The sequence below is a fragment of the Gracilinanus agilis genome, chromosome 3, assembly GCF_016433145.1.
Source record: "Gracilinanus agilis isolate LMUSP501 chromosome 3, AgileGrace, whole genome shotgun sequence".
NCBI lineage: Eukaryota > Metazoa > Chordata > Mammalia > Didelphimorphia > Didelphidae > Gracilinanus > Gracilinanus agilis.
The window spans coordinates 187,454,603-187,475,702 of record NC_058132.1 but is presented as its reverse complement, the minus strand read 5'-3'; the positions used below and the strand labels follow the sequence as shown (position 1 = coordinate 187,475,702).

The window sequence follows — 21,100 nt, the reverse complement described above, 5'->3', positions numbered from 1 at the left end:
AAAAAAAGAAAGACATAACCTGCTAAAGGAATCCATGCTTAGTTTTGTTCTTCTTTTATCTGTGACTTAACATAAGATGTCATGCTTGTCAGATTTGTAGATAACACCAAGTTACTGTAAGAGATAGCTCACATGTTCTATGACAGAACCCAGTTCAAAAAGATTTTGACAGACCAGGAAAATGGCAACATATATATATATATGTATATATATATATATGATGCTGAAATGTAAGAGGTATAAAAATAGGTTTAAAAAACTAAATATGCAAAAACAAGATAATGGATATGTCATTAGATTAAAAGTTCAAATGAAAAGATATTAGGTTTGTAATTAGGTTCAATATCTATTAATAGTGTGAGATGGCAGACAAAACAAATAAGATCTTTTTTGCATTGTTAGAAACTTAGCATGCTGAATAAGGAAAGTTATAGTCTTGTTCTATTTTGTCTTGGTGAAACCATATCTGAGCTCTTCAAATTTTGGAAGCATATCTTAAAAAAAGGCATTGGCAACCCAGAATTTATCTAGAACAGGGCAATTAGGATGATAATGAAGCTCAAACTGATGGCATATGAGGATTGGTTAAAGGACCATTGCATCATATATTAAGTCTTGCAAAGGAATTTATAGGTTATCAAGTCTTGTTCTGATTTTACAGATGAGGAAATGTAGGTCCAGAGAAGTTAATTAAATTCCTAAAAATTATATAAGTAATAAGTGGAAGAGCTAGGATTCCAACCTAAGTCCTCTGGCTCCAAATCGGGCATGTTTTTCATTAGAATACAATGTTTAGTCAAAAGAACTGAAGATTTAGGAAAGATATGATAGCTATCTCAAATAATTTTAGTAATATTAAAAATTGATTTGACTTTTGGAGGATGAATTAGAAGCATTACATGAGAGCATCAGAGAAACAGATTTTGGCTTGATGTAAAGAAAAACTTGTAATTATTAGCAGAATGGATTGTACATTGGAAAGTACTGAGTTCTTAATCACTGAAGGACTTCAAGGTTAGTCCTAGAGTGTTATAAGAAGATTTTGATTAGGTAAATGTTGTATTATATGACATGTCATTCCTTCTATAGCTCTGAAATTCTGTGTTTCTATAAAAATAGCCCCCAAATGTATAAATCCTCCAATGAACCTTAGGTGCACTTGGAGTGTGGGTGAATAGTTATTTTCAAGACTGCTGTGACATTGAATGGAAAACATTATTAGATACTTCCCTACTTTTAAAGATTAATATAATAATGTTGATAGGAAACTTTGACTTCTATGTATGAATCCTATAAGACATATATGCACACATATACTCATCTATATATTATATTATTTAACTTATTTGTGTGATTTATTATTCATCATGGTTTTATATATATATGTACTCATATATATATACACACATATATATTTAATATATATGCATAATGCATTATACACATTGATGGCCCAGGGTACTTTCCAAAAATTCCTGCCCAAAGGACTACAGTTCCTAAAGTCAAAAGATACATGCTACCTTCTTTTAAAAGTATTTTTATAGTACATGTTTTAGTAGTATATATTAAATATTTACTTATTGAATTTTGATTTTGTAGAACAATATGAGGAAGATGAACTAACAGATTCTAAGGATGGTAATGTTCCAGTAATATACATAACAGAAAAAGACTTCAAAGAAATGATTTCTATAAGCAGAATTTAAGTTCTGTGAGGCTGGTGATTGTGTTACTTTAAAAAAATTGTCTTTGTATGAGGCTAATGTAATGCCTTGTTTAGAATTGGCTCCTGATGCTTGATGGGATTCATATTTATGAACACTATCATGTGTGACGTATGTAGGCAATTTCAAATTATACAATGAATAGTGTTCTAAATTTTAAAAATGGCAAGCTTGAAAGGATGAGAAAAAATATGAGGATGAATAAAAGTTTTTATATTATTAGAAGAAATCATCATCATCATAACTAGAATTTATAAAGCACTTTAAGGTGTACAAAGTCCTTTGAATATATCATCTCATTTAATCCTTACAAAAATTCTATGAGGTAAGGTTGTCCCACATACCAGGGACATGCTCATCCTTATCCATGCCTTATAGAGTTTCTTTATTCATTTGAGATGAAATTCAAACATTGTCTTCTGCATAAAGTATTTCCTAGTTTCATCAACTGATACTATCTTTCCTACCAAACTATACTTTATAGTCATGCATTTTATATTTATGATCTATATCAGTGATAGCAAACCTTTTAAGACTATGAGAAATATCCTCGGGCATGTGTGGAGAGGGGGAAGGGAGTAGCCCCTTGGGCACACTCTGACACACATGCCATAGTTTCACCAACATGGCTCTATAGAATTATGTATGCATTTATTATCTCCTTTATCAGGAATATAAGATTTTATGAGTAGTAAATATTGTATTCTTTGTATTTATATGCCTAATACCTAGCATATTGCCAGAGATACAGCAGAGGATTAATAAATACTTGAATGATATTAATATTTTTAAAAGCTCACAAGGATAATATCAATAGCTATTAACTTTTATGTCATTTACTCATCCCTATAAAATCCTAATTAAAATAAATTTCTCTGATGAAAATATAAGAGCATAGAAGGCTTTCCCACATAAAGTTCTAGAGCAGACCAGTTATTCCATTGAAGTAAAGGCAAGATTCCACATGATAAGAGTCTTTACATACCACTCCACCCACTTTTTCTAACAAAATGCAGTCTTGAAAACCACATCCTGCTATACTACAGTACCTTCTTCATAAAAGCAGCAGCTAATCAAAAAGAATCATCTGCATTGGAGAAAACAAACGAAATAGAGATTGTTTAATGCCCAGATTTGACATGTAGTTGAATGAACAGCCCATTATGTTAACACATCCCTGAAAATAATGAATAAATGAGTATTTATTTTTCACTTGTTATGGGTTAGATATAGTGTTTGTTCCTGGAGATACAAATTTGAAGAGTGAAAAATTTTTTACTTTCAAGGACAGACATGATTGATGAACAATGTATTGGGTTAAGAATGGATTTAGAAAAGGGAAACATTGGATCCCATTTGGAAATCTACAGAACATTCTTTGTTCTCAACTTTATTTTTTCTCTTTTTATACTTAATATTTTCTGTCATTATATTACATTTACTTCAAAATATTTGCCTCTTCTCTCTCTTATTTGGAGAACTTCTCTTTTAACAGCAATTAAAAAAGAAAAAAATACAAAGTCCTGCAAAACTATCTAACCAACACAGCTGAGCCTGGTAATATATGCAATTTTATATGTCCATAATCTTCTACCTCTGCAGTGAAGGGAAAGAAGTTATACAGTATTTTCCAGAGAACCAAGTTGCTGATTGCCAATAAAGTTCAAATAAAATAATTTGTATTCTGTAGATGATACTATATAGAGGTATATTATAGAAAATGCATTTTGGGAAAAGGATAGAAGAAATCCAAATAACTTTTGGAATAATGGGAAAATATTTTAATGCTATTTGAAATATTAAAAGATGCCTAGGAAGGCCTGTAGTTCTTTAGACAGATCCTGTTAGTAGGAATTTGTGAGAGAACATGGGCAAGAATCAAAGAGTGAGAGATTATTGATATGATCTGTATCACTGGAGAAAAATCCCATGTCGATGAGATTATGGGTTCAGTAAAATGTCAAAGTATTTTTGAAATTTTTATTGTTGTGCATCTATTCTATTCATTGGGTTGTTGCTACAAGATTTTTTTTTTGGTTTTATAATTTAAAAAATTTTAAAGTAGCTGAAAGCTTAAAAAAGGATTAAAGCCTTAAAGTCACATATGCAAATGAAGTTAAAAGATGTGATCAGATAGGAGACACAAGGTGTTGGTCCGTTAGGACTTTAAATCAATTAATCAACATTTATAAGCATTTAGTATATGACAGATAATATGCTAAGTTCTGGAAATACTAAAAGAGACAAAAGAGAATCCCCATCCTCAAAGGAAACAGCATGCAAAGAAGTATATTCAAAGCAATATAGACACACACACACACACACACACGTACACACATACACACACAGGATAAATAGGAGATTAACAGAAAGAGGTATGTTGATTAGCAAAGGCTTCCTAAAGAATGAGGCATTTGGGTTGGGAATTAAAAGAAGCCATGGAGGTTTGCAGTCAGAATGGTGAAGAAAGAGCATTCCAGGTATGGAAGACAGTCATAGAGAATGCATAATGCTGAGAGATGGAATGTTTTGTTTATGGAACAGCCAGGACGTGGTGTTACTGTTTCAAAGAGTGTGTGTTGGGTAGAAAGGTATAAGAAGACTGGAAAGGTTGAAGAGGGTAGATTATGAAGGTCTTTGAATGCCAACCAGAGGATTTTGTATTTGTTCCTAGGGCAATAAGAAGCCAGTGAAGTTTATTGAGTAGGGGGAAATCATCATTTTAATGACTGAATGAAGGATGGATTGGAATGGGAGAGGTCTGAGACAAGCCTTCTAGAGGGCTACTGGAATAGTCCAGGCATGAGTTAATGGGGGACTCACTCACTAGAAGGGTGGCAGTGGCAGAAGAGAGAAGGGGTCATAAAGATGAAATTGGTAGACATCAGCAACAGATTGGATATGGAGGATGAGAGATAGTGAGGAATGCAGGATGACTCCTAGGTTGTGAACCTGAGAGACAGGTTGGACGATGTTTCCCTCTACAGTAATAAAGAAGGTAGGGAGAAGAAAGGGTTTAGGCAGAAAGTGTTTTTTGGATATGCTGAGTTCAAGATGCTTATTGAATATCTAGTTCAAGATGTCTGAAAAGCAGTCACAGATATGAGATTAGGAGTTAACATAGATTTTGGGGTAGGATTAGTAGATTTGAAAATCACCAGTACAGAGGTAGTAATTAAATAAATCTATGGATGCTGATGGGTTCATCAAGTGAAATGGCATAATGGGAGAAGAGAATGGTACCTAAGACAGAATTCTGAAGAATATCTCTAGTTAGTACATGTGATCTGTAAGGAGGAAGATGTGAATTGAAATCCTGCCTTCATACTCTCAATGGTTTGGGGGCCCTGGACAAGCCACTGAACTTCTTTTTGCTTCACCTATAAAATTGGGATAGCAAAAGCACCTACCTCACCAGCTTGTTGCATGTGTCTGATGATATAATACATGTGAAGTGTTTTGAAAACTTTAAAATGCTACATAAATGTTTATTATTACCAGTTTCCCAAAAGAGACCGAAAGGAACATAACCTACATGGCTTTTGGGGTTTTCTATCTTCCTCTGAAATGGATTTTCATGGCATAAGATCCACAATTTTTATCAAATAGATTGCCATATAGATTATCTAGCCGTAAGCTTGAGAGCAATCTGTGATGGAGATACCCAAACTCAAATAACCAAGGAAATTGAATTCAAAGGTAGACTTGAGCCCGAGAACAATATTTAGTCTATGAGTCACTCTCATTCATCTTCTACAGATCTTGGCCTCTGGGACAAAATCCTTTAACTAGAGCTAAAAACTTACTGAAAACTGAAATTTAAAAAAAAGTCCAAGCCACTTTCTAAGGAAAAATGCAAGGAAAGTTTTTCCTATTAGGGACTTGTCCTGGTCCTGTGGGTAATTATGAAGATTGCTGCTCTAAAGGAGGTGTGGGGATCTTTGGGTCATCAAAATAAAAGTACATTACAGAGACTACTCAACTCATGATGAACAAGCTATTACTTACGTTAGTTATTCCATTTGAAACAAGAAGAAGCTAGAAGCAGGGAGAACCATAAACCATGTGTCCAAAAGAGCTGGATTTGGAATTGTTCTTTGATGACTACATGACTAGTGGAGAAGCATCTGCTAGAGATTTATTCCAGTGGAGAGCAACTTCTGCAGAGATAAAATGAAAATGCCCACCAGAGATAGTAAATATGATAGAGAAATTTGTTTGGTAGAAACCACTATAGAGCTGGTCTGCAACCATCATATTACCAGAAGATAGTAGTTTTGCAGTGACAGAGGCATAAGTTGTCTCTCCATACCTGTGTACTGGCCGCGTCTTCTCATATGTTACTCTGTATATATGTAATATATGTATTGATGATTCTCTTTAATAGTATGTATACACACAGTGTATTTGCCCCAGGTTTATTTGGAAAGTTTCTACTAATTTTAATTTTACTATATTTTTCATTAGATACCCTTGCTTTGAATTAATTGTATCCTCTGGCTGACTATTAAAGGAAAATTCTTCCTTAGGGGTCATGATTTTTTATGAGATTAAGACCTACATAGTCCTAATTATGGGATTAAGACTCAAATAGTCCCATATTAGAACCCGAAGTTGCCTTGTTGAGGAGGGGACCAACCCTATGAGTCAAAGGTTACAGAGAGGTCAAGAAGTTTGATTTGAAGGGATTAAGAAGAAAGAAGTGGGAAAGTGGAGGCACCTATTATATAGATTATATTCTCAATACATTTAGCCAAAAAAGGACAGAAGAGATATAGGACAATAGTTAACAGGGATAGAAGGAGCAAGTGAAGGTTTTGGGGGCCTTTTGTAGGCAGAAAGGAAAGATGGGGGAGATATTGACAATAAATGATGAAGTGGGGATGACAGAAGGGGCTGAGATAGAATGATATTGCTTGCACAAGTAGAGGGGTTACCTCAGTAAAGAGTAAGGCCATCTCTTTGAATGAGACAGGAATGAAGTAATTTCTGAATGATATGAGATGAGGAAGGAAGGAAAGGGCAGAGCACATTCTAAATGGCCTAATATTTACTTGTAAAATATAAGGTAAGTTTCTCACCTGAGAGGATAGGAGGAGGAAGAGACATAGGAGATTTAAAGAAAGATGAAAAAAATTTTATAAGCTCCCGTAGAGAGGAGGATTGTGAGTTGATAAGGGAGGTATACGATTGTCTAGCAACAATGAGAGCTTTGTTGAAGTTTTGTAACAAATCTGTAGTGCATCTAGTCAGAAGAATCACATGATTTTCTCCAGGTTCATTTACTAGCATGTGTGTGAGAGTGAAGGCTGTGGGATCATAGGAATGATCCAAAGTTGAGTCTTGAAGGGGCAATTTGATATTATAGTAAGGGAGCTAAGGTCTCAGGATAAGAGGACAGAGTTGAACTGGTTCATCAAGCAGTTAAGATGGGGAAGATAAAAGAGAGTAATTATTGTGGGGTGATGGGAGAAAACTGAGGAATTGATGGAATTGGGGTTGTGATATAAATGAAAAGGAGAGATTGATAAATGAACATGGAGGTAGTATATCCTTGAGTGATGGAAAGACCAAGGGTATGACCATCTCTGTGTGTGACTAAAGAGTAGGTAATGGTACATGAGTAAATTGAGAACCAAGTAATTAGTGTGTCAGTAGTGTGTCTGCAGTTGAGTCAGTATATATGTTGAATTCCCCCAGTATGATGGCAGGAGTTGGGGAGGAGAAAGAAAAAAAATCACAAACCAAGTATTGCATTTATAAGGAAGGAAGAAGATTGATTTGGAGGTCTATAGTCATAGATGCCATGACTTTGAATAGGTGGTAGATATAAGTAGGGTGATAGATGTTGGCAGTCTCCTAGGAATGATAAAGCATTCACTCAGACAAAGATAATGTAAGGAAGAGTGTGGTGGAGGAAAAGGAGAGATCCAGATAAAATATTCTAGTACAATTGCAAAGAGAATGATCACTTAGAGCTGGGTGGATTAAGGGAAGGCATCATAGAGGAGGTGTTATAAGGTACTTCTGGAGATTGCATCTATCATGTCTTTTTTCCAATGATAGAATGAAACTGAATCTGGTATTTCACTGGTATAGGGAACTCCCAGTGAGATGACTCCTTCTACCAATATAGGTCTAACACCATCTCTGCAACTTAGAGAATTAGGTAGCTCCAAGGAGCTACCTAGGAATTAAATGACTTGTCTGTCATTTAATTAAAGTCACTCAGTCATTTTTGTGCCAAAAGAAAAACTGGACTTTTGATTCTTGGGTCAGTCCTCTATCTATTACATTAAACTGCCTCTTAGTAAAATGATTCTGAATTTCATTCTGAATTTCATTCATTTTCTCTCTTCCTCACTGATTCATAACTGGATTTTGGACAGAAAGACCCATGAAGCTCCAAGGTCCCTTCTCAGAAAGCTCTATATTACCTCTGATTGGATCAGATAATAGCTCTGATCAAATGTGTAGAATATTTTCACATCTTTCTAAGAATAGCATATGTTTTTATTTATTATCATTTTCATAGGTTTGCTTTCAAAAGACATTAAATGATGTATCTACTTCAGGATTTAATTCTGTATCTTTGGGGCACCTGAAAGTTTTAAAACTTAATGACAATTAAGTGGCACAGTGGATAGAATTCCAGGCCTGGAGTTAGGTGGACTTGGATTCAAAGCTGGCCTCAGACATTTTGTAGCTGTGTGATTTTTGGGCAAATCACTTAACTTCAATTGCCTAACCCTTGTTGCTCTTCTGTTTTAGAATTGACATTATAACAAAAGGTAAGGGTCATAATAAAAACAAAATAAAACAAAACTTTATGACAGGCTACATAATCTCTGAATCTTACCAAGAGATTTTTTTTAATAAGCCAATCAGTCATCTGGACACCAGATGTTAAATGCTCACTGCTATGGAAAATTGCCATTGGAGTAGGGTTGATATAGCATTAATTGAGAAATGACTTTGAAATGTCATGAGGCTAACTTACCAAAATCCAGATTTTGATTGGCAATGAGGAGAGGAAATGAATGAAAATCAAAGGACAAATTAAAATAATAAATCATATTTGTAAGAAGCAATTTGATGTAAAATTGATGAAAAATAGATAGCTGATCTCAGAGTCAGAATGATCTGGATTGTGTTACTGCTGTAGATATGCAATGGTCCTGTGTGATTCTGGGTAAGTCATTTCAGTCCCTTGCTCATGACAAGCTCATGTGAAAACTTTTCTCATCCCTCCAGGTATTAATATTCTCTTTCTTCAAATTATCATCCAATTAACTGTGTACATAATGGGATGATAATATTTCCTTCACCAAGGTGTGAGGATTAAATGAAGTAATACAGATAAAGGACTTTAAAATTTTAAAGCTTTATCTGAATGCCATTTTAATTCTTATTACAAGATATATCCTTCCCATAGAACATAAGATCCTTGGGGGCAGGGGGCATTTAGTGTTTGCCATTGTAATCCCAGTTCCTAGCAAATAGATGCTTAAAAACATTGAATTGCATGGAATTGAATGTATTATTTTGCAGGAGAGACATAAGGACAAAATACATGTGTCACATGGAACTAACATAAGTAGATGGAAAACTAATGAAAGAAATGTCTGCAAATTTGAGGTAGCTAAAGTTTATCTCCATTATCTCTCTACCTCCCCTTTTCAAACCTCCTTTTCAGCTTCTACTATTCAGTGTTTTCATGCAGTTTTCTGGCTCCCTCACTCATGTGGTACATTTCTATTTGTCCACTATTTCTAGGCAGGGTTCCATGATGTAAACTGATTAATGTCTTCCCTAATCCTCATCAAAATTGGCCCCTCCTGTATCCTATAACAGAACTAACTTGCTGTTCTCTCCTAAAACTCATGCCAAGGTGATAGAGATTTGATTTGATATCACTTCTGAGGATATCTTATATTTTAAGGGAAGGAATAGGCAATAACATTACTTAAAACAATTATTTTTTAATGTTAGGAATTTCAGATATATTGGTAGTCCACAGTAATTGATATGTAGGAGTTGGAAGATCTTTTAACACATAAAGCCATGGAAATGTTCATGTCAAGAGTCAATGGAATGTGGGAGGAAGGGGGAAGGAAATAAGTATTGATATAGTGTCTAATATATGTGTATGTGTGTGTGTGTCAGACACTATGTAAGCACTTTACAAATATGTCATTTGATCATCTCGACAACATTATAAAGTAGATTTTATTATTGCCTTATTTTATAGTTGAGGAAACTGAGGCAGACAGAGGTTAAGTGACTTGCTCAAGGTCACACAGCTTGCATCTGAGTCTAGTTTTGATATCAGGCTTTCCTGATTCCAGACCTAGCACTCAATCCACTGCTCCACCTAGTTGCCTGGTTGACAAAGAAGGAGGGTGCCTGGATGTGACTGTGATACTTCTGCTGATAATGGGGATGTGTCCAGCTGTAAGACACTATAGACTATTCGGTCTTTCTGAGGGACGATTAAATCACGTTCCAGTTGTTCATGATTTTAATGATTTTCAGAGGTGATAATTATGATGAACAGCTATGGAGCCAAGATGTCAGCATTTGATTCAGCCTGTTTGTAAACTTGGCTATAATTATGTGCAGTTGCCTAATTGCTTAATTTATTGATGTTTTGCTCACATGTTTTTTTTTAGCAATGTGTATGATTGCAGATAAGTAATCATTTTGATGTTAGCTCATTATCATATGTTTGCATTTGATTCATCTGATTGCTGCAGGTGGAAACAATAGGCGATGCATACTGTGTTGCAGCAGGACTGCACAGGAAGAGCCTTTGCCATGCGAAGCCCATTGCCTTGATGGCCTTGAAGATGATGGAACTTTCAGAGGAGGTGTTGACACCTGATGGAAGACCAATTCAGGTAACCCTCTTAATGATCCAATGGAATGCATTTTACTGAAGGGAGCAAGTAATGAAGCCTCTCAATCCTTCTTAAGAATTGAATCATGGTACCACTGAATCTGCAGAATTAAACATTTGCTCATAGAAAATGATGGCGCTTGAAAGCTTTGAAGAATCTTTTTGGTAATTAGGATAGGGGTTTGGGTTTAGAACTTGAAATACCTTTCAGTAGCATCCAGGACTCTGCAGAAGAGATAGGGTCACCTGATTTTATTCCTGCGATAGTTCTTTTTCCCATTTGAACCCTGAAATCAACCATTTTTGCTATGGATCCTTATGGGATAGAATCCAGGTCTTAAAAGAAGCAGCAATGCAGTGGAACCCTCTGTCTGTCAGTGAGTTTAAATCAGTGCTTTTACAACATTTCAGCTAGACATGGGTCATTCATCATTTTAATTGTATCTCAGTGCCAGGTAAATGCTCTAGGAGAGAGTTTTGGTACTCTTTTGAGGGATCTTAGAACAGCATTTTTGGTACAGGAATGAGTTTGTCTACTATCATTCAGGTTAGTAGTGAAAATATGAGAGAGCCTATGTTAGGCACAGAAACACAGTTCAAAGCTACGGGCCACTAGCATGTAGAAAGTAATTGGGAAAGTATTCAGTCAGAATTCAATAAATGACCTTCACATTATTTTTGGAAAAGAAGACTTTTAAAACTTGTTTTAGTCTGGAAGCTTATTCTTCCTACATAGACTGGTTAAGTTTTCAAAACTAACATCTGGATAGCCTTTTCATTTGGGATCCTTTCCCATATTTGCTTTTCCCTTTACAATGGATATAGCTTATTTATTGTTTTCACTAATCTAAAGCCTACTTAGATTACTAGAGGGATTCCTAGAGAACTAAACTCTAGCAATTATAATTTCCAAAGAGCTTATCAATATTTTCATTTATCAGATATAACACCATAAAGCTCTGACATAATATCCTGTGAATCAGATAGTGTAATTAAATTTCCATAAACATTTAATAAGGATTCATAAGAAGAATGTAAAGTAATAAAACCATATAATAATTTTAGTTCATTACAAATTTATGATGTTTTCTGAGTATTAAGTTCTCTGCCAATGTACTAATTTTTTTTTTTTTTTTTTTGGAGGGAAGCGGGACATTGGTTTTTCCCTAGTGTCATGGGAACATTTCAAAACTTGGCAGCTTCTTGTGAGATTCTGTCAATACAGAGAGATGTGTGGTGCTGTAATAGAGTTGATATGTAATTGGTTGTTTGTTTACCCCAGGATTCATGCTAATTTTATGGGCTGTTTTAATTTAAGCTATTTCAGTTGCCATAAATAACACAAACAACCGCCACAAATTGAAGGACTCAGCCAGGGCTCAAAAACTTTTAAACATTTATTCATAATGGGTAAAAAGGAACAAATTCCCCCCAACCCATCACACAAGTAAGCTACTAGAGAAAAATATTTTGATATATTTTCCCTTCTTAAAGGGCAAAATTGCCTGATTTCACTTTTTAGCTTTTGAACATAACCAGAACATGTGCAATAGCTTTCTGTTAATGTTAGTACTTATGTAGACTATAACTCTAAAGATATTATAATGATATTAAAATTAATATTAGGCCAAGACTTAAAAATAAAAATTAAGCAGGTTCAAATTCTGGACCACCTCAACAATGAATTGAAATGTCTCAAGCCCATATAATTTTGGTTAAGGTTTAACTTTTGCCAGGATGACACTCTTTTATTAAACTGACCCACACAATGTGACCTCCCTTATTCTGAAAAGTCTCTCTAATCCTATGACACACTTTGATCTCTTTTCTAGGTAATTGTCATTTTTTAAATTGCAAAAGTCAGGAAAGTGAACATATTAGGATCCTGGCATTAAGATTCCTCCCCTTTAAACTAAGCAGAACCTAAATTCACTGTAAAATTGCACAACTCATATTTCTCCTTGGGCCATAGGTACTAGTTATTAACTGAGGCTCAAAATAGTGTCATGTTTGAAGGTAACCTATACTAATCTTAGGGAACAGTATTGATATCAATATAAATAGGGAAATTGGGAAGAGAGTCAGCTAATTTCTATACCATCAGAATGTACTCGCAAACCTAATGAACTGTCTCTCATGTCTCCTCTATGGCTCCTGGAATTTTAAATGCCCAAACCCCACCTATTCCTTCCTCACCATAATTTTTACCTTCTTGGTTACTTAATGTGATGTGGGCAATAGTATTTTCTCTCAACTTCTTGTGAGGAATGTTCATTTAACAGACCCTAATTTGTCTTCTTTCTTTTTCCCAAATGATGTCTGCATCTTCTCCTTCCTGTACTACATCTCTCAAGGATTTTCCCACAAAGGATCTTAGTTGCTGCCATTGTGTGAGTTTTGGTCATTATCATACTGACCTGCATCTTTACCCATCCTTAGGAAGACTAGAGGATCACCCTTACAACCCAATAATCAACGTTTCAAGTTAATCTTGCTCTAGGAAAGTAATATTTTTAGTGATAGCTACATAGAGATATTGTGATCCTCTGTGTGTATGTGGCCATCCTCAAAGAAGAAAATATAATTTATATCCATAGCCTGCCAATTTGGGCTCCATCCTTCATCCCTGACTCGCTGAACATTTGAGAGGGTATGTTAATAAACTCCAACCTGCTGCTGCTTCAGAAGCTTAGACTCAGAGGTTTTCCTGCTCTTTGGAATTATCATGGTTTTCACCTGAAAATTCTAGAACGCCTTATGGGTTATACGATATACAAACTTTTCAGGTAAACATAGCTAGTAGAGTCATTCAGAGCCTACCTTTTTAGGTAGCAAGACAGCTTTTTACCAGCATTATTTAGTCCTACAGTTCTGAGTGAATTTCATCCCAGTTGAGCTTTTTTTTTGTTTGACAAAGGATGGTGCCCTACCAGGAGTAACTAAGACATAATAAGGTGATGGTTGATGGAAAGAATGGGATAGTAAGGTCCTGGTTTAAATGGCAACTATGTTCTTGGTTGTGAAACTTTAAGGAATCAGGAATTGCAGACTCTAGTTTTTTATCTTTCTTTTGAAAACCCTTACCTTTTGTTTTAGTTTCAATTCTAAGACAGAAGACTAGCAAGGGTTAGACAAATAGGGTTAAGTGACTTGTCTAGCATCACACAGCCAGGAAATGTCTGAGGCCAAATTTGAACTCAGGTTCCAGGACTTGCTCTCTATCCACTGGAACCCAGTGGCCCCCAACTATATTTTTGAAAACAATGTGGGGACACCTAGCATATAAAAGCTGAATTATTTCTGTTCTAGCTACAGAACTCTGACCAGGGTCATGTCACTTATTCTTTCTCCAAGCAGTTCAGTTTCTACAACTCCCTTGATTAAACTCACTGTCTTTTGATCCCCTTAACACTTTAATCCTCTGTTTTCATGCTTGCTGTCCACTTGCCATGGGATATCCATTCTTAATGCATACCTCCTTCTCCCATTGGTCAATTATTCCTGGTGCCTCCATTTTGTGGAGGCTCCACATAGTCTTCTTTCCTCTTTAGTCCTAATGTCTGTGGACTTTGGAACCATATTCTCACTTTTTAGCTTTTTTCCCAAGTTGTCTTCTTCCATTAGATTCTAAGTTCCTTGAAGGCAGTGCTTGTTTTTCTTTTTGCTTTTATTTGGATCCTCAATACTTAGCACAGTATCTGAAATGTAAGAAGTACTTAAAATGTGCTTGTTCCTTCCTTTTTTCATCCTTTGGCTCATGCAGTTGGAGTGCTAGGTTAGGAGTAAGAGAATCTGAGTGGTTCAGATCCATTGATATCCCTTTGACTTCATGAGAGATATTTAGCTTCTTTAACTTTAGTTTCTTCATCAGTAAAGTGAAGAAGTGGGACTAGGTGACCTCTGAGGTCTCTTCCAGCACAAAATCTTTGATCCTTTACATCTCACGTCTTGGAATGGTCCTTCAACCAGAGGACCACATTTCACAGGAAATCTCCAGTTGAGAGGAACAGTCATTGGGCTCTTCCTTGTGTCCTTTTTTCTCTGCATTATACCTTCTTTGAGTTTCCACATAAGGAACACTGTTGATGGCCATCTTGCAATTTTTGGTCAGGGTAGAATGAGTAGGTTTTGGGGAAAAGTTGATAAATTCAGTTTTGGACATGTTAAATATAAGACAAGTCATCCAAAGGAGATGTCCAACAGACAGTAGTAGATATGGTTCTGAAGTTTAGGGAAGAAGCTAAGGCTAAAGACAGACATTTGAGAGGCATCTAGATAGATGTGACAATTGAAGTCATAGGAGTAATTAGATTTTGCAAGATAGATTTTAATGCATGGAAGAAAAAGAAGAGTAACTGGGGCAGGTCGTTGTGGATCCTCATCCTTTGGTGCTGGTAGTGATTTTTCTGTTGTGCTTTTCTTTTAAAGCAATGGGCACAGGATAATATTCAAAGACTGCTAGATCTGAATAGACCTTAAAATGATCTATCCCACTTTTTTATTTTATATATGAAGAAACTAGGGCCCAGGGAGGCAGAATGATCCATCAGAGATCGAATCATTGGTGACAGCTTTGACTCAACCTTTGACCTCCAATTCTAGACCTCTTTCCTCCAAATTATCTCTTGGTTTGGCCCATTCCTTAGCTGTAGTATTAAATATAAAGAGTGACTTCCAAAGTATATTTTGCAGAAAAGGCCAAAGAGCATTTTCCTGCCTTTGATCCTTTTGAAGGCGATTAAGTTAAGGGAAACTCTTGCTATTAAGCCCAAATATCTAATTTTCTTACTTTTCATTCATAGTTATTTTAAAAAGACTTCCTGTGCATATAAATTTAAACTAACTTCATTAGTTGAAAAATCAGTACATTTAATAAAGTGGGGTAATTGCCATGGTTAGATTATGAAACAGAGTTAAAAGACAATATGTAATCATATTGTAATACTAATATGCTCTACAATTTCAATTGCAATCAGGAAGGTGCTTTGAATTTCTACTAAACACCTCCTCCAGACACTGGAACTTTCTATCACGAATTATATATAATGTGATATATTAAATTGCAGCTCATAAAACTTCAAATTTTACTAAGAGGGGTATTTTTAAGATGATAAAATGATTCTTATTCAATAATTTTTCATAGCCATTTTCATTTACAAAGACAACATGATGTCATGTTTTTATTTATAGGGATTTCCTCTCCAGGAATATTTGTAATGCTCAACCATCCTTCTGAGATTATAGCCTAAAACTCTCTTTAGAAATGAATAACTAATTGCTTAATCACTTGGTTAATTTTCTGTGATTTCTTTGACAGTTTGTGGAATTTCAAGTAGCCCACATTTGTTTTCTTCTTTGAGTTCTCAACTTTAGAACTGATAGCTACCAAGAAGAAAGGAAAGCACAAATGAATCTCTTTTTAAAAACACTTACTTCCCATCTTAGAATCACTTGTATTGGTCCCAAGCCAGAAGAGTGATAAAGGCTAGGCAATGGGGAGTAGTGATTTGACCAGAGTTGGTGCATTCTATTCACGATTTCTACCTTACCTTAAGGAAACTGAGTCTGAGAGAAGTTTGCCTAGCCTCCAGGGTCATACAACTATTAAACATCTGAGGCAGGATTTGAACTTAAATCTTCCTGGTTTTGCATTCCATGTTCTATCTATTGCACCATAAAGCTGCCTTATTAATTTCATTTCTGTGACACTGAACCTTATTCTCTCTTTCCATAAACTATTCCTTATTTCTACATAAGGAATTTTTAGAAGCCAGGTTAATGTTTCCAAGTGTTCTAAGTACTGTTATTCCTGTACTAATCAGAAATACTTATAAATACCATATTAAAGAATCTGCATGTAGATTTGTTTCATTATTGTTATTAATGTTAAGTACTTTTGATATAGTTAAAAAAGTATGGGTTTTTAAAAAGCAAATAAAGTATTCACATACCAGAGGGGAACAACTGTCTTCTGCCAAAGAAATTCCATAGAAACATTCTCTTCTATGACCAAAAATTGCCAACATAATTTTGATTAACCTCCTTGCAGTTGGTAGTTGGAGAGTCATTCAAAAGTGTCAGTGCATCTATGTTTGTTATCATTACTTATTGGAATATGGCTCAGATAATTTGTCCTACTGATGGTGATCCTCCTCATGAATTTTCTCTATATGTATATATTTTCTAGCACAACCACAGATAGAAAATAATTTTGAAATGGGACAGATATGTGTACTTATATTATTTTTAAAATGTAGAAATATTTATTTTGTTTTTTTAATTAGTATAAATATATTCTCTGTAAATAAAAATTGGACACATATTCTCAGCTTTGGGAGGTGGGAGGTTCTCCTTCCTTGAAGTTCTTCAAGCAAAAAGCAGATGGCTACTTGCTGAGTAGGTATTTGTGTGAATTTCTTTTTTCAATATAGGTTGGATTTTATGAACACTGACACCCCACCCATCTCTAAAATTTTTTCATTCCTCCATTCTTATTATTTAAGATAGCATCTTAAGCTATTAGATTAGACCTCGAAGTATTAATGTAGATTCCACATGTGTTAAATTTACTTTTCTTAGCTGAGTAAAAAGTAATTTTACATTTATTTATTTAAGTGTGAATATATGACTTGTCCAAGTACATGATAACCATTCTATCAGATATGAATTATTTTAAGCAAAACATGAAAAGTTCTTTCTAAAATATTTTTGTCAGGTATGATTTTCCTAATTTGGAATATTGTGACCGATACAATGAAAAGTATGTTGAAATTGAAAATATGATCATTTATTGCAACAAATTAAACTGTTAGGATTGTGACAACTTGAGATAGGCACCACGGCATAATTATATTTGTATCTAAACCCCATCATGGTGTTTTGTACATGACAGGAACATCAGAAATGATTTTTGAGTGAATAAATACATATGAATATACAGTGTACAAAGAAATCTCAGGAATGACAAATGAAAAGAAATCAAGTCTTTCTTTTTTATTCTAGAAAAGTAATTTTTGTAAACTCTAGTTCATTATCTTCTAGAAATAAAATGCATTCCTACTTTTTAATAAAGGGGAGGGAACAGACATGCATGCACACACACAGAGTAAAAGACATATCTGTAGTTTACTTTGATGAATATCTCAACTATCTGCAAAATAGTTGAGAATCAGAAAATAAGTGGAAAAATTCCTTTAAACATTGTCTCTTTGCCACTGCCCTCCCTAAAACATGGCTCCAAGAACTTAGTACAATATTCCAGATGTAATATGATGGGTACAGAGTGCAGCAAGATTGGGTCTATTAGTCCTTCATTCTAGGTTCATTGGTTTTCATGACAGGGATCTTTAAGGGATAGTGAAAAAAGTCTGGACTTGGAATTAGAAAGACCCGTGTCCATAACCTGACTCAGACACTTGTTAATTTGTGTGCAATTGGCAAGTCACTTAAGTTGCCTCTACCTCCACTTTCTTTGTCTATAAAATGGGGATAATAGAGGGTTTTGTGAGTTTCTGATGAAATTATATATGTTATATGCCTTGCAAACCATAAAGTACAGTATACATTATAGCTGCAATTTAAGCTTACAGTAGTTTTTTTTTTTTGACTATCATGCCATATTGTTCGTTTTTTATTGAGTTTGAATTCCACTAAATCCCACGGTTCTTTTTCTTACAAACTATTGTCAGTCATGTCTTTCCCATATTGTAATGAAAATTTTTCTGCCCTCAGTTTCACTTTACATTTATTTACATTCCATTGAATTTATTCTATTTGATCCATTTTTTAGTCCCTCATCCAAAATCTACTTTCTCTCAGCTTTGTGCCTTCTGCAAATCTAATGTACATGCCATCTAATTTTAATAAAAATGTTAAACACAACAGAACAGTCTATAGATCCCTGGGACTGTCATTTAGCTTGGCATGCATCCATTGATAATTTTTTATACTCATTCCAAATTATACTAAATTATGTACCTTCTCTAACCATGCCAAGAACCTTCTTACCCTCATACCTTTGCTCAGTTTCTTCCCTTTGCTCCTGTTTCTTACCAAGCACAGGACTGTGCATGCCTTTTTGGTATACTGAATATTCAAAATGCTGCCTCTGAATAATAAAAACATATAAGATTAAATGTGTTCTTTATAATTCATATTTTATTCAGAAATTATAGTATCCTTTTGAAAAGATTGACATCCAAACTCATTTAAAACTACACACACACACACACACACACACACACACACATATATATATATATATACATACATATATATTTACATGCCTAAAAGAGGTAAACTTTAATTGTTTGAAAAACCTCTATATGTGTAATATTCTATTCCCTCATATTGAGGCATCTAAGTAGTTAGTCCTGGACCTAGAGTAAGGAAGATCTGACTTCAAATCTAGCCTCTGACACTTACTAGCTATGTAACCCTGGGTAAGTCTTTTAACCTCTATCTGCCTCAGTTTCCTCATCTATAAAATGGGAATGATAACAGCACCAACCTTTCAGGATTGCTGTGAGGGTCAAATGAGATAATATTTGAAAATTCCTTAGCACCATGCTTGGTACGTAGTAGATAATACATAAATGCTTATTTCCTTCCCACTTTGCACTGTTGAATGAATAAGGTATTTAGTGAGCAACCAATTGAAATATTGAAATTATTTATGGGAATGGGCGGCTCTAGCAATCATTTTGTGATATGATTTACTATTTCTGTATCATTGTTTCTCACTGATTAAATTAAATGCGATTGTGGATATAATAATATATTGATTTGAAACTCCTTCATTTGTTACACCTAATAAGGCACTCTGATTGAGATTGTTGCATTTCATCTTTCATTGCCTTTTTCATGTTTGAATATAAGATTCACTTTCATAGCTAGACTTCATCTTAAAGCATTTTTAATAACTACTGTACAAAGCTTTGCTTACCAGAGCTTTCTTTCCACATCTTTCAGTGAAGTATAACTGTTTTGTGACATTAGGGCATTTTTCTTATGCATAATATTTTAATATATAGCTGATATTCCAGTGAAGAAAACTTATTGTTATTAAACTTTTATTTTCAAATTTAGATAACCATTGGTTACAATGTTATATTGTATGCAATTTGTAATCTTTTTAGTACGCTTAGAAAATAGCTTTCTAGGCAGACTTCTTGAATATTTTCATCAAACAGATTTTTTTTAGGGAGGCATTCACCAAAGTGATTTACATATTTTTGCAGCAGGGAAAAGAGGCACTAATAGGTTAGTGGAAGGAGAAACAAAACAGAGGGATGGGAAGGAAAACTGAACTAATTTGCATTCAACTGCTAAAACAAACTGAAATTATGCGGCTCGATGTTTTGCAGCCGGGTTTATGGCTTCCATATTTTCAGAGTCTCAAACGTTCTGAAATGTGTTATTGAACAGAGACATCTGTTAAATGTTTTATGAAATTACAATGTTAAATATTAGCAAACTAAGGAATAAGTGCTTTCTAAAAATAGCTTTGATACCTTTTCTTCTTTCATTATAGTCTGTCATGAGTGCTGGTTCAGACTCTTAATCTAAAAGCCAAAAGTAAAGGTAGAGACTGACCCAGACCAATTTTAAGTGACTTTTACTATAGGCCATATAACTGAGAAGACAGCCAAATTTTAATTGCCGGGTTGGCCATTAAGATGTAATTATATTAATATAGAAAAGATATAGGGCTTTGCTCCCCGTCTTTGCATATATGGCCTCTCTCTGTTGACATTTGAGTCAAAAATCTTTATTATAAATTCAATTCAGTTTCCTTTATGTATAACTGTTGGAAACACACCAACATCAGCAGCAGTGTCTTCCAGTGTAGAAAACAATGTAACAATAGCCAATAGCACATATATATTTGAAGCATAATTTAAACATACATATATTTGTATATATATATATATGCACATATGTACATATGTTTGTGTGTATGCATGCATGTGTGTGTGTGTGGTTGTTCAGGTATCCAGTTCTTTATGACTCCATTTGTTTGTGTGTTTGGTTTTTTTTTGGTAAAGATACTGGAATGGTTTGGTTTGCCTTTTCCTTCTTTAGCTTATTTTGCAGATGAGGAAACAGAAAGGTTTAATGACTTTCCCAGGGTCACACAGCTATTAAGTGTCTGATGTTAGATTTGAACTCAAGAAGATGAGTCTTCCTGATCCCAAGCCAGGAACTCTACCCGCTGCACCACCTCTCTGTTCCAATCCCACACATTTGAAGAAGCATACTATTTAGCCTTGTAAGTGTGTATATGAATATGCATGTGTGATTTCTTTTGTTTTGCCATTTAATATCTAGTTCCAAGTCGTAACAAAAAAGATATGGAAAGGAGGTACTTTTATGAAGTAGTATATAATAATATTGGACATAATAATGTAATACTACGGAAAACTGTAGAGTTCACTTTTTTACGGGAAGGCATTGTACATGTGATTTTATTAGTTCA

The 21,100-nt window shown here is 34.6% G+C and overlaps 1 protein-coding gene across 1 annotated transcript in view; it reads left to right on the top strand.

The window, feature by feature from the left end:
• The window catches only part of GUCY1A2 (guanylate cyclase 1 soluble subunit alpha 2), a 340,934-nt gene that overhangs the window by 220,312 nt on the left and 99,522 nt on the right, over positions 1–21,100 (top strand). Inside the window, exon 6 of the mRNA XM_044669013.1 lies at positions 10,481–10,624. Within this exon, the coding sequence (XP_044524948.1) occupies positions 10,481–10,624 (144 nt within the window). The remainder of the gene's footprint in view (positions 1–10,480; positions 10,625–21,100) is intronic.